Source organism: Solanum verrucosum, unplaced genomic scaffold (genome assembly GCF_900185275.1).
Source record: "Solanum verrucosum unplaced genomic scaffold, falcon-dt-bn FXZP01000058.1, whole genome shotgun sequence".
NCBI classification, from domain to species: Eukaryota; Viridiplantae; Streptophyta; class Magnoliopsida; order Solanales; family Solanaceae; genus Solanum; species Solanum verrucosum.
The window spans coordinates 2272159-2286542 of record NW_026020303.1 but is presented as its reverse complement, the minus strand read 5'-3'; the positions used below and the strand labels follow the sequence as shown (position 1 = coordinate 2286542).

The window sequence follows — 14384 nt, the reverse complement described above, 5'->3', positions numbered from 1 at the left end:
TTCAACAATCTAAATCAATTTAGGCACAATCCATCAATATTCATTCATGATCAACAAACCCACTTCATAAAGGAACATTTTAGGAATTGAGAGAAATCATGGGTTCATAGATTATTTTCATCATAAATCATCAATTAAACATTAATACAATCATAATTTGTCATTAGAAATTATTTGAAAATGTTTGATGAAAGAACCTATGAGATTCAGTAAAACCCTAGGTTTTTCATAAACTTGAAAACTTTGAAAACTTCTTTGAAATTGACTCTAGCGTGAAAGGTAACACTAGATGAAGGATCATCATACCTTAATAAATGAATTCCATGAAAATCCACACAATTAGTGTTCCTCTTCAAGCCCTACGTCTTCTTTTTCTCTTAGTCTTCAATGGAGTTCTGGAGAGATGATATTTGGAGAGGGTGGGGTTTTGATTTGGGGAATTTGAATAATGAAATCTAAAATAGGGTTTTAATGTTTTAATAATCTTAAAATATCTTAATACACTGAAAATAACCGTCCATACACTTAAAACATTTAATTAACTAATTACCAAAAGACCCATACACTTGGCCAAGCCAAACCAGAAACTGTTGGTGTGGACCACGGACCCAATCCACGGACAGTAGATGGGTCCACGGACTGTCCTGGCTGTCCTTGTTTCGTAGCTAGGGCTTGGTCTTCAAGGCTGCTGCAGGGTTCGACCTACGGAGGCCATCCACGGACAGTGGATGGACCTACGGGGCGCGAACCTCATTTGTAGGTCACCACATTTTGGCAACTCTTTTGGTTTCAAGAGGTCTTGAGGTTTAGGCTTAGGGTCCTCCTCAAGGAGACCAGGGTGGTCCATAGGGAGTCGTACCTTGACGTTTAACCCCTAAACCCCTCAACCATGACTCGGGACAACATCAAACACCCTCAAACCTCACACCAAACTTAAACACACACACGTTAGGCTCTAGTTTCACTTATTCATTTTTAGGGTCGTTACATTATCCCCCACTTAGGAACATTCGTCCTCGAATGACATTAAAAACATATTAAGGGGTGTTCACGACTCAAAACTAGCAGCCCACAATCATGACACATCAATATAATTGCATAAACAAAGGAGGAAACATCAACTCCACATCAAAACAAACTCCATGCAATTCAAGAAAGTAGAAACTACTTCTACAAACTCATTATGCATGAAAACTTCAACATTTCTCATTACATTGGAGGAACTTCGTTCTCCAACTCACATCATGCTCACCATAACATAAATAGGCACATTATGTAACTCTTTCAAGAACACATTTAAGCATTCTCAACAAGTCAACTTATGAAATATTTAGGCAACTCATCATAGATGCATATCAACATGAGGAACACAATTTTGAAAAATCATTTTCTCATTTAAACAAGAATTAAACTAGAACATGCATAACATAAGGAGAGCATGGAAACACATTTCACACATGACTCCAAAACATGAAACAAGCTACATGGAATTCTTGGTCTCAAGCTTGAATAGGAATTGAAGAAAGTGATAAGGATATCATAACTCACCACAACCTACTATTCAACATACCATCCCACCACTTAGGAGAAAACCCAACTAAGGCTAACTTGAAAAACAACATAAGGACCTCATCACAACAAAAGGAACTATAACTTACCGGTACCTTCATCTGGATTAGCTTCTTTGTCCTTGTTAGCTTGAAGGGCATAGAAATGGTTCCTCTTTGGAGCATCAAGATTCGGGCCATTAAGAGAAGCTTGATTTCTCACTTGGTGATCAAGCTTTCCACAACCATAGCACCCACTAGTACCCACTAGGAATTTCCCATGATGCTTCTTTCCACAATTGTGACAAGTAGGTTTAGCAAATGGAGGTCCACTACCTCTCTCTTGGTTGACCTTAGGAGCACGTGAAGTATCTTGATTTGGAGCTCTCTTCTTGAACCTAAGTTAACCTTTCTCATCGGACCTACCCTTCTTCAACTCCTTATCCTTCCTCTTAAGTTTGGACTCTTCAATAGATTGAGCATACACCATGAGTCTAGAAATCTTCACGTCATCATGGAGCATCGCAGTATGGCACTCTTCCTTAACTAGGTTGGATATACCGGTAACAAATCAACTCATCTCATCCCTAGGGTTGGACACCAAAGATGGAGCATACTTAGACAAAAGGGTAGTTTCAAGGAATACTCATCCACGTTCATATTATCTTGCTTAAGGTTTATACACTCCTCAACCTTACATTCCCTCTTCTCATGGGGAAACTACCTACCAAGAAAAGCTTCCTTAAACAATTCCCAATCAATAGACCTCGCTCATATAGGCCTATTGCTTTTCCATTGAGTGAACCAAATTTGGGCGACATCTTTCAATTGATAAGCGGCAAGTTCCTCTTTCTCAATAGAGATCACTCCCGTAGTATTGACTATATTATACACTTCATCCAAGAATTCTTAGGGATCCTCTCCCACCTTAGAGCCAAGGAAAACCGGAGGATTCATCCTCTCAAAGTCTCTCAACCTTGAGGTCATGGTACTCTCATTAGAATTCACCTTACGCCCCACATCTAGGTTAACTTGAGCCGTCATGGCTTGAGCTAGGGTTAGAAAAGCCGACCTAATCTCTTCATTGGTCATAGCCGGGGGATCCACTGAAACTTCATTCCCTTGATTTCCTAGAGGAATTTGGTCACCTTGAGGAACTTGGTCACCTTGAAGACCTTGGGGAGGAACTCCTGCATTCACAATCTTCTCTTCCATCCTTCTTGGGTTAGCCCTTGTATTCATATCCTGTAAACACAAGAGAAGGGTTAGGAAAAGGACACTTATAGAGCTAAATTCTAAGGGCACGACTTCAAAAATATGAAAGAAGTGTAACTTTCTAACGTATTATAGCCTCTTGCTCATAGATGTGTCGCGACTTACACCGATGAACAAAACTCTACTAGACGTGGCTTGTGAGACATCAACACTAAATACAATTTCCAAAATCTAATGCTCTGATACCAAGTTTGTTATGACCCGAGTCTAGACCCCGGATGCGACACGGCATACTCGACCCCGAAGGGGTCTAATACAAGCAACTTAGCATTCATAACATTCGGTATATGAAAATAGTGTGGAATTTAAAAACTTATTTAAATTCAACAATCAAAAACTCATTTATAAAGCAGGGGAATACTAAAGTCTCACATGGCCATCTTAGACAAAACTTTAACAAGATAGGGTCGCGGCCCTTTACAATCGAAGTCTTAACAATAGTCTCAAAACATGAAAGAACTAGAAACAATAAAAGTCTTTATCCTTGATCTATGAGGACATACCAAAAGATGTCTTAGAAGACCTCTATTCCAAGCTTCACTAGGGAGAATGCAATCAGAACGTACACTTGTAGTAAAAACATAGAAAAAGAATGGGTTAGCACATAAAGTACAAAGTATGATAACCATGCAAAAACATGCTTAAAAAGGACATTTTTGTTTGAAAGTCATGCTTTCATACCATTTTTGAAAAACTTCATGCACATTTAAAAAAAGGGCATAGTATAAGTCACAACCAACATACAAGTCACATTTTCACATTTGAACAAAGTCACATATAAACCTTTACCTTCACCTTGAGCCTCCACCTCAACTAACCCTCAAGCTATACCTTGTGCAACGTATGGGTAGTGTCCCATACCACCACCTACACTAAGGTACCACCTTAAGGTCACCAAAAGTGAACTTAACATTCATCATCTCCACCTTTACACAATAAAGCATTTAAGAGACATAAACATTACATGAGTCACATCATCACATTAAGACCAACATCTAAGACAACTCTAAGTCATACTTGTGCAATGTACAAGTAGCATCCCATACTACTACTCACACTAAATACTCCTTTGAAGTCACCCTGGACAAGGCACATTAATATTCAATAAATAAGTCATGACAAGGAAGAAACTCATAATACAATCCAAGTATAGCATGTATATTTACATTTAAGCATATAAGCATTTAAGAGTCAACATTTTTTAATAACTTCATTTAGGACACATTCATTCATTAGCCATTAAGTCTTAGAGAACTCACTATGACCCTCTCAAAGCCTACTCGTGCAATGCATGGATGGCATCTCATACTACCACCCACACTTCATAGAACTCCTCAAGAAATCATAATGCACATCTAACATGATGGGAATAAGTATTTAATCAACATAGACCATGCAATCTAGACTTGGAATCTGGTGTCGTGTAACCCCACACCGTAAAAGGTGGTCAACTTGCCTAATGAAGACCAGTAATATTAGCTTGGATTGAATTAAATCCACTGGCTAATATCCTATGTGGGCTCATAGTTATGGGATAGGAAGATGTTCATTCGAACCCTAGCCTAACATTGGGAGAGTTTTCATCTTACCATATCCACTCGGTGCTTAGCCTACATTCCCATAGAGTATTTCAATCACATTACAACATTGTACTTAAAAGGGCCACCAACATTAGGCCTATCGACCCAAAGCACATACACGTGAAAGGTCACCACCATTAGGTCTACCGATTCAAGGTATATTAACGATGCTCATTGATATTACTAGAAAGAGCCACCAATGTTAGGTCTACGGTTTCTAGGTTCATCATCTCACACAAGAAGGGCCACCACCATTAGGTATACCGTTTCAAGGTTTAACATCACATTAGCACCTAGACTCCTCATGAAAGGCCACCTCTCTTAGGTCTACCAATCCAAGGTTTAGCCTAGAATACTTTATCATTCATTCATGAAGAGGCTACTAGCATTAGGTTTACCAATTCGAGACATTAAGTCAAGATACATTCATTATATAAGAAAAGGATGCTTAAGCATACCAATTCAAGAGATCACATTCAACATAGCTTTCATTTATCAATAAGAGGACACCTAAGTCTACCAATCCAAGATACAACATTACATTACAGAAATCCTTCACATTCTATCGTCAACATTCATGAGTGTTAATTGAGAATAAACCATCAACAACAACACATTTACATTCTATACAAGATCATCATTCTATCATTGAAATCACAAGTATATCCTTCACATTATACATAGTAACTAAACACCTCCACTTTTCAAGTGGATCCACATCTCTAGCACAATTCTAATGCAACATGTAATTAGGTCACAACTTGCCCTTTCAAGGCCATGATTAAAAGTCACCCACACACCAACAATTTACTACAATTAAGGCATGTATAATGATACAATTCAACAATCTAAATCAATTTAGGCATAATCCATCAACATTCATTCATGATCAACAAACTCACTTCATAAAGGAACAATTTAGGAATTGAGAGAAATCATGGGTTCAAAGAGTATTTTCATAATAAATCATCAATTAAACATTAATACAATTATAATTTGTCATTAGAAACCATTTGTAAATGTTTGATGAAAGAACCCATGAGATTCAGTAAAACCCTATGTTTTTCATAAACTTGAAAACTTTGAAAACTTCTTTGAAATTGACTCTAGGGTGAAAGCTAACCCTAGATGAAGGATCACCATACCTTAATAGATGAATTCCACGAAAATCCACTCAATTTGCCTTCCTCTTCAATCCCTAAGTCTTCTTTTTCTCTTGGTCTTCAATGGAGTTCTAGAGAGAAGATATTTGGAGAGGGAGGGGTTTTGATTTGGGGAATTTGAATAATGAAATCTAAAATAGGATTTTAATGTTTTAATACTCTTAAAATATCTTAATACACCTAAAATAACCGTCCATACACTTAAAAATTTTAATTAACTAATTACCAAAAGACCTCTACACTTGGCCGAGCCAAACCAGAAACTGCAGGTGTAGACCACGGATAGTAGATGGGTCCACGGACCGTCCTGGCTGTCCATTTTTCATGGCTGGGGCTTGGTCTTCAAGGCTGCTGCAGGGTTCGACCTACAGAGGCCATCCACGGACAGTGGATGGACCTACGGGGCGTGAACCCCATCCATAGGTCACCACATTTTGGCAACTCTTTTGGTTTCAAAGGGTCTTGGGGGTTAGGCTTAGGGTTCTCCTCAAGGACCCCTAGGGTGGTCCATGGGGATCCGTACCTTGACGTTTAACCCCTAAACCCCTCAACCATGACTTAGGACAACATCAAACACCTTCAAACCTCACACCAAACTCAAACACACATACGTTAGGCTCTAGTTTCACTTATTCATTTTTAGGGTCGTTACAGTACCAAGAGTCGAGTGTCTTATTATTGAGTTTAGCCTTATTTCACTGAGTTGAATATTTTATCTTTGAGTTGAGTATCTTTTTTCTAAGTTGAGTTGAGTTGAGTGAGTTGAGAAGAGGTAAGTATATTTCCTTTTTATCAAGTTCAAGCTTATGTTATGATTTAGAATTCCCCTTACATGCTCGTACATTCCACGTACTGAGCCATTTGGCATGCATCCTTTCATGATGCATATTCAGGTAATCGGGATCATCAACAAGAGTTTCGTTGATACCACAAAGAGTTCGAGTTAGCTATGGTGAGCCTCCTTGATTTCGGAAGATTTTATTTACTTTTCAGTTATATCAGTTGTTAGGATGTTGTGGGTCTTGTTCCGACTTCCATCCTTGTCATTTATAGGCTTCATAGATAGACAGTAGAGTTTCAAAAGTCTGTTCATTTATTTTGTTAAATGTTTTAAAGACTTAAGTTGCCTATTTTGGGGCGAGTTAAATATATTATATTATTCAGAGTTTTCTTTTGAGTTAAAGCTTTGTATTTAAGTTTCATGAATTTTGTTCAGTTTTTAAGCTTTTGCATGCTTAAGTTAGTCTTCCGCTTGTAGTCAACCAAGATGAGGGTTCGCTTGGGGACCAGCAATGGTTCTTGAGTGCCGGCCACATCTACGGTGTAGACTCGGGTCGTGACATGTGTTCTGGACAAAAATGGGTTTTAGGGAGGGATGGGGTGGTGGGTTAGGTGGGTTGGGTAATGTATTGATTCAACAAATAATTTATAGTGTATAGTAATGAAAAAAATATTAATATATAAAAATATGACTACATAATTGTTTCTTAACTTAAGTGTATAACATTTTTTTACTTAAGTGAAACATATTTGTTTTATAAACTAAATCATTTTTTTTTAATCACTGAACCATATAAGAAGGAGATAGTGCCGAAAATAAGCCAAAATTTAATATAAGTATATAGTAGACTTTTTATATATGTGGTTATTTTTGGGGTATATTTTTGTAGTAATTTAGCACTACTCTTTTGTAATTTAACGATACCAATATCATCTATTTTTTATTTTTAATTATCTTCCTTAGAATCTGTATTTACGGATACCATAAATGTGGATGAAATATCCTTTGACGGTAAGGGTAAAAATGTCACCAAATTTTATAGGGGTGTACGCGCACACACCAAACTCTTGTTGTAAAAAAATTTGAAATTCATGATTTTTCTAAATTCTATAATTAATTTTTTGAGATTATCGGTGAATACAGGTAAAACTTATAAGGGCTCGTTTAATACATAAGATGAAATTATTTCATCTCATCTAGATAAAATAATTTTTAAATTAGTTAATACTTTATACCAAATGTGAAATAAAATTAAACGCAAAATTATTATTCTTGTCGTACGTATTTTGGAACTTTTGGAGGGTGAAGCAATTTGTTTTGATGGTGTGATGTGGGTCCATTTTATGAATTGACAAGACCTGAGTTGGCTGAAGAGTGACCATCATACATACCTTAGAATTTAGTGGAACTGTAACTATCTTATACCCCATCACAATTTTCATGCCTACTTCCAACTTCTTTATCCTTTGGGACCGTTGCCTATTACTAGAGATGTTAAATGGGCGGAATGAAATAAAATTGAAGATATTGAAATAGAAATCAAATTATGTCATGATCAATTCAAGTTTACGTTGTATTTCAATGGGTTGGGCTCAAAAACGGATTGTATCATGATCTGTCCAATTTAATGTGCTGAATTTCAATAATTTTAATATATTGTTGTTTAACTTTTATAACCACATTTGAATTTCAATTTTAAAAAATGAATAAATTTGTAATAATTTTGACACCTGGTATACATTAACAGAATAACTAAAAAAAAAATTAATTCAATAATAATTTTAATTTCAAAGAGAAACCCACCTTCGTCTTCGTCACTTCAATTTACAAAATCTCTTGTTCTTCCTTTTGGTTCCACTATTTTTTTCTTCTTCATTTTGCTTAAAGAACAAACTGAATCTGAGGAAATATATCATGATAGGGTATATTCTTAGTGCCAATATTATTATCGAAAAAACATCAATTAAACAAATAACCAGTCAAAACAGAAAAAATCAAAAGAGTTTACTGATAAAGATTTGTCTTTAAAGTTGTAGAAGAGCATTTCATCAAAGAAATAAAAATTGCTAAAAATAGAGTTCGCATTTTATCAAAAAAAAAAAACTGCTAAAAATAGAGTTTGCATTTCATTAAAAAAAAAATTGCTAAACATAGCGAAACTCTATTTTTTCCAGCAAGACTAATACAAATCTGAACTTATTTACGAATTTGAAATTTTTTTCTTTAAAATTTAGTAGGAGGAAGAGGAGGGTTTTTATAAAGGTGTTCGATTGGAACAAGTGGTGTCTAAGTAAATTATGCGGACAATAATTTTAAAGGTACATTACATCAATGCAAATAAAAAGTCTTAAAACAAGTTAAATTGAAAATTAAATTAGACTCAATTGAAGATTCTTTCAAAGTGGGTTAAAGCTTGAACAAATAGAGATTAAACCCTATGTTGAGCTCAACCCATAAAATTATGATCCGATTAAACATCTCATTTTTGACACCCCTACCTACTACTACCTTTCTTCTTCTTTTCATTTTTCCCTTCACTATGAAAGACTAAACATTTCAGTACATGAACAAAAGAAGAAAACCGAAAACCTTAATTCATGATTCATCCACCATGACAATCAGACCACTGTACATGAGGATGGCTGACTTGTGCCCCCATCTTCAAAAAATGAATGGCACATTTTAACAAAATTGAGAGGGAGAGATGTATGAAGTTAGGTGTTGATCGAATTATACATGAGCTTTGTGTTCTTTTTTACAGATTAATAATACAGGCATTCCAACAGCTATTTCTCATTTTTCAACTCAAGGATAGAATCAGATGTTGTCATCTAGGTCCTGAAAGCTCCATTGCTTCGACTACTAGTGATGATTCTTCTATATAATCAGAATATCTCTTTGGTGTATTTTCAGATGTTCTGTACCTAGGTGTCTCAACTTTTTGTGAAGCCTCCCATTTTTCAGCTAATCCATCTCCTTCCAACATCCTTAATACCTCCGACATCTTTGGCCGATAAGTTGGAATGAATTGGGTACACAGAAGAGCAACTTGAACCATCTCTTCAAGTTCAATCCGGTCAAAGTTGTTCTTCAAATCTTTGTCCACCATAAGGTTCAGCTTTTTCTCTACATGAAGTTTCTTTACCCAATCAAGCATAACACCTTTCTGGTTCGCCCCTCGTCCAAAGTCCACAGCCTTCTGACCTGTAATTAGCTCAAGAAGCAAGATTCCAAACCCAAACACATCAGTCTTTTCAGACGATTGACCCGTTGACAAATATTCTGGAGCAATGTGACCAACTGTGCCCCTGACAGCAGTCGTTACATGAGAATCCCGGTGATCCAAGAGCTTTGCTAACCCAAAATCTCCAACCACTGCTTCAAATTCCTCATCCAACAGAATGTTCGCTGCTTTGACATCACGATGGATAATTTTGGGGTCACATTGTTCATGCAAATATACTAGCCCTCTTGCTGTACCTACTGCTATTCCTTTCCGCCTTGACCAGTCCAAAACTGGCCTGCCATGGATGTGATCTGCAAATTTAGGAACCACAAAAGACATGGTTAATTGAAGGCATGTTCACCAGAAGAAACTGCATCACTGTGGTCGCTGATGATGGCCTACCATATACTTCAAGAAGAAGAAATATGGTAAGGGACACAAAATAGGATGGGTCAAACATTAAAATCTTGTACTAAAAAATAAAAGATAGTATCAGTTATAGTGGTGGCAAATGGGTGCATTGGACCGGATTTGGGTGGATTGAGTTAAAATAGATAGCAAGTTGCTCGAGCAGTGGGTTGAAGCTTGGAACCCTTCTGGGTATGGAACCTTTTCAAATACTGGATCTTGTGCTAGTAATTACTGGCTGTCTTCAAAGCAGGCCCAAACACGTCTCTTACTGAAATAGGAGAATTCGTGAACTAACCTGCTGAAAGGCCTAATATCTATTATTGAAGTAAAGATAATTCGTTCTATTGAAGCGTAACGTAAAAAGCTCGGGATGCATATGCCCTTTTCAGGGTTAAAAGAAGATAGATTGGAATCCATCCACATAAATATGGGTAAAATATGGACTACGTGAATGGTTCAAACCCACTTTAATCTCCTTAAGCCATAAATTATGACAACTCTCATAATGCTTTTTAGAAGCAAATTGTTGTATAAGATGAATAAACTTCTTTCTCTTTTCAAAAGCTTTATCATGTGCAATGGTGAAGTTTTAATTTTAATTCACTTTCTTCCTTCATTATTCCAAATTGCATAAAACTGAGAGAATGAGAAGAGGATAACCTCTCTAAAATTAACAAGTTTTAACTTGGATAGAGAAAAGGCAAAGAGGAGAGTCCTTAAACAAGCAATATTATCAAGTCCCAGCTTAAGGTAAAAGAATCCAATTTTTGTTTGTTGGTATTCAAGCCCTAGTGACACTCTCATATCGGAGAAAAGAAACTGATTTACACTTTACAGCGTATGGAATTAAAGATCAGCTAAGCTCATCTACCTTTAAGAAGTCCCACATAGGTTGAGGGAATGGGTTGTGGTCTTTGAGCAATACTTACCTCATGAGCTAACTTTTAAGTTTGATTTAGATCCAATGTCCATTTCTTCACAAGATTCATTCTTGTAAGATAATACGTTAGTCTGTTAAGCCTCACTTTCTGTAATAGAAAATTGTGCAGCTTTAAGAGAGTATTTTCTAGTTAACTTCCCATAATGAGTTAGAAAGGTGTGACCAGGGACCTAAAAATGTAAAAGAAAGGTAAACACAGTTGAAATTAGTTAACAAACACCTTCCTAAAAGGTCGAACTTCACAGAACATATATGTTAGAGGAATGATCTGAAGCTAGGAGGCATAGCAATTATTACTAACAAAACATGCAGGCCAAGAGGCTGACCTTTTAATCGTGCTGCTACACTTCCATTTGGCATATAGGGGTAAACAAGAAGCAGTTCACTTTCAGTTGAACAAAAACCCCAAAGACGGAGAAGATTTCGATGGACAGCCAAACTAATCAACTCAACTTCTGTCTGAAATTGGATTTCACCACCAACAGCATTGTAGTCCTTTAATCTTTTGACAGCCACGACAGTTCCATTATTTAAGCGTCCCTTGTACACAACTCCAAATCCTCCGCTACCCAAAATATTTTTTGAGCTGAAATGATCAGTTGCAGTTCGCAGTTCTTTAAAGACATACCTTTTCAAGTGACCCAAGCATACCTCTGGATCATATTGTTCTGCATTTGAGAAATCATTGCTCAGATACAGCTGTAGAAATAGCAGGTGACAGACGGACAAAAAATACTAATGCTCAAGGAAAGGGATGAGAAAGAATGAGTAGTGACAAGTCCCCAAAATTTGTCCACAATATGCAACCACCCTATAAGTTTGTCAGGGAAAACTTCCTCTCAATGGGAGGGGGAGCAAATAACAATTGATTCACCTGACAAGGTTGGTCAGGATATGAATTAAGGTGGTCTAAAGCAGGGAAGTTATCTAGTATAAGATGTGGATTATAGCATTTTATTCAACATATTCTCGATGTAAATGTAGAACTGCTGTTAGATATCTACTACTTGCAAATTTGGGTCCTTCATAATACTTGACTACTAGATTTACAATCAAATGTCAATGTAAACCTTTTCTATGTCAGATTAACTGAAAGATGTATATTGAGAAGCTAAGATAACCAGTTAAACCACAAGCCACCAAACTCTGAAACACCCTTACTTGAAAAAAATAATCAAATAATGACAAATCTACGGAGCTTAATACATTCGAGAAAATATGTACATAACCAAATGAATCAGAAATAGAAAAACAAAAAAGCAAAGAAATTGAATTATCTTAAATGGATAAAAAGCAAAAGAAAATCAGCTAACCATTGACATCAAAGAAGATCTGCTGATTATGTCGGTAGCGCCACCAAAGAACCAGTGCTATGACTACTAAAACCAAGAAAGCAGCACCAAAACTTGCTCCAAAAGCAACAGCCACATGATGGTTTTTACTTCCTGCTCTTTGATCTATGAAATTGAAGAAAACAGACAATACAATTTCAACAATAGAGATAGCAGAACCTCCCGTGTCTTCTACTATTTTCCATTTTTAAATGAAAGGAACGGAAGGTGAATGAAAGTGAGTGATGTTATGCAGACCTCCTAAACTATCTGGCGGGAAGGACAGCGGTTCTGGATAGACTGCTGAACAATTGTTCCCCGAACTTTGGCCACAAATCAAAGGATTTCCAATAACTCTGAAAATCATGATGAGAAACTTAAATTCAATATAATAAGGTTCAGTAATCTATCAAAAATAAATACTTTCCATTATCCTAGAAGCACTACATAATTATTGTTTAATGAGAAGTATATATACAGAGGCATGAACCAGTCAATTTCAATAATATTGAGAATTACTACTTCAACTGCAGCAATTATGTATTGAAAGAAGAAAAGGTGACTCACTTGAAAGCTCTTGCAGATATTTTGGGCAATGGACCACTTAGATTATTAAAAGAAACATCCCTACAATCAAAGATCAGCTAAATCAGTAAAATGTACGAGGAAGAAACAGAACATTAGAGTAATTTAGACCGGTCTTATAAGGATAAGCATAACAAATTTCGATGGTAAAGGAGGGTATGGAGACGTACACGAGAGCGAGGCCTCCAATGTTTGAGAGAGATTGAGGAATGGTTCCTGTGAGGCTATTGTTGTTTAATCGTCTGTCTTGCTCAACAGCGAAGATACACAATAAGATTCAAGTGTAGTTTGATAAGAAACAGTGAAAAATAAGAAAAATTTCCTGAACTCACAAATAATTCAAATTATTGAGATCTCCGAAAGAAGCAGGTATTTCGCCATCAAACTTGTTGTTGGAGAGATCAAGTGTCTCAAGCTTTTCAAAATTACCAACCACATCAGGAATAGGACCATAAATAGCATTGTTTTGCAGCAATCTACACGAAATTGGGAATAGTATTACTATTCAGCTAACATATAATCAAATGAAGTACTAAGAGAAAAATACAGTGAAGAACTTACATTGATTCCAATTTGGTGAGGTTTCCAATTCCAGGTGACAAGGTTCCAGATAAACTTTGACTAGGTAGTCCACTGATGAAGGGAAAAAAAAAAAAGTTTACTTTTGGTGTTATGATTATGTAGAGTGAAAATTACTGAAGCTCAACTACTTACAGAGAAGAAACATATCCATCATTTGAACAAGTAACCATTCTCCAACTGCAAGGGTCAACAGAAGTGACATCCCAATTCTCAAGAACATTGTAAGGATCATGTAAGGCCTTCTTAATTTCAATCAAGGCAACAACTGCATATAATTATGTGAGATGAAGATGATTTTCACCCCCAAGAGAGAAAGGAAATGTAGGAAAGAAGTTTACCTTCATAGTTGATACCGGTAGGGGAAAGAGAAGCATAACAACTCTCCATCAATGTTAAAACCACATACAAGAACATACACCACTTTCTCTCCATTCTCTACTTTTCTACAATTTACCTTGTCAGAAAATGGATTACTTGCCTAACAAAACCTCCCCATAAAACATTAAGACAACAAGAATACATTCTTTACATCAAAACCACTTCTTCATCCATAAAGGGTCACTCTCAGAATCAGAACAGAACCAATTTGCTAAAAAAAAAAAGAGAGAGAGAAAGATAGATGCTGTTTTCACTCAATAGCAACCACAAATCCTGCTCTTTTCAGCTTCCAATATTTCTTCAAAACACCAAAGTTGCTATCTTTACACAATTATGAGAAATGGGCATCCATCTATAATTAGAATGAATGAATAAAAAGGGAATCTTCTTGATAAAGAAAAAAGACTAAGGTGGTAACCTTGAGATCTGATAATATTGGAATATGAACTAATCCCAACAAATTCTATGTTTGAGCTATTTTTCTCCTTCAATGAAACTCTCCACCATATCCTTTCAAGATCAACATCCTCTCCCTCTATTATTAATAAGTAATATATACCACAAAGATACAAACACAACAGAAAA

The 14384-nt window shown here is 36.2% G+C and overlaps 2 protein-coding genes across 5 annotated transcripts in view; one reads left to right on the top strand and one right to left on the bottom strand.

Moving 5' to 3' along the window:
• The window catches only part of LOC125835020 (ATP-citrate synthase alpha chain protein 2), an 877357-nt gene that overhangs the window by 656794 nt on the left and 206179 nt on the right, over positions 1–14384 (top strand). The window lies entirely within an intron of this gene.
• LOC125835018 (protein NSP-INTERACTING KINASE 3) lies at positions 9038–13994 on the bottom strand. 2 transcript variants are annotated; one of them, XM_049514156.1, is made up of 10 exons: positions 13760–13994; positions 13554–13686; positions 13401–13472; positions 13172–13315; positions 13010–13081; positions 12822–12881; positions 12513–12610; positions 12237–12380; positions 11250–11591; positions 9038–9883 (listed from the first exon to the last, which is right to left on the bottom strand). In XM_049514156.1, exons 1-10 carry the CDS (start codon positions 13851–13853, stop codon positions 9174–9176), a joined length of 1869 nt encoding a protein of 622 aa, XP_049370113.1. In that variant the 5' UTR covers positions 13854–13994; the 3' UTR covers positions 9038–9173. The 2 variants fall into 2 exon arrangements, with proteins under 2 accessions (XP_049370113.1, XP_049370115.1); XM_049514158.1 differs by lacking the exons at positions 13172–13315; positions 13760–13994 and having other exon boundaries at positions 13010–13085; positions 13554–13692.

Bases quoted from the DNA above. Each gene is read 5' to 3' on its own strand.
- LOC125835018 (XM_049514156.1), bottom strand. From the start codon at position 13,853: ATGGAGAGAAAGTGGTGTATGTTCTTGTATGTGGTTTTAACATTGATG. The intron at 13,316-13,400 runs GTAAGTTCTTCA...AATTTCGTGTAG, and splicing joins CTCACCAAATTGGAATCAAT to ATTGCTGCAAAACAATGCTA. The intron at 11,592-12,236 runs GTTAGCTGATTT...TCTCAAATGCAG, and splicing joins GATCTTCTTTGATGTCAATG to AACAATATGATCCAGAGGTA.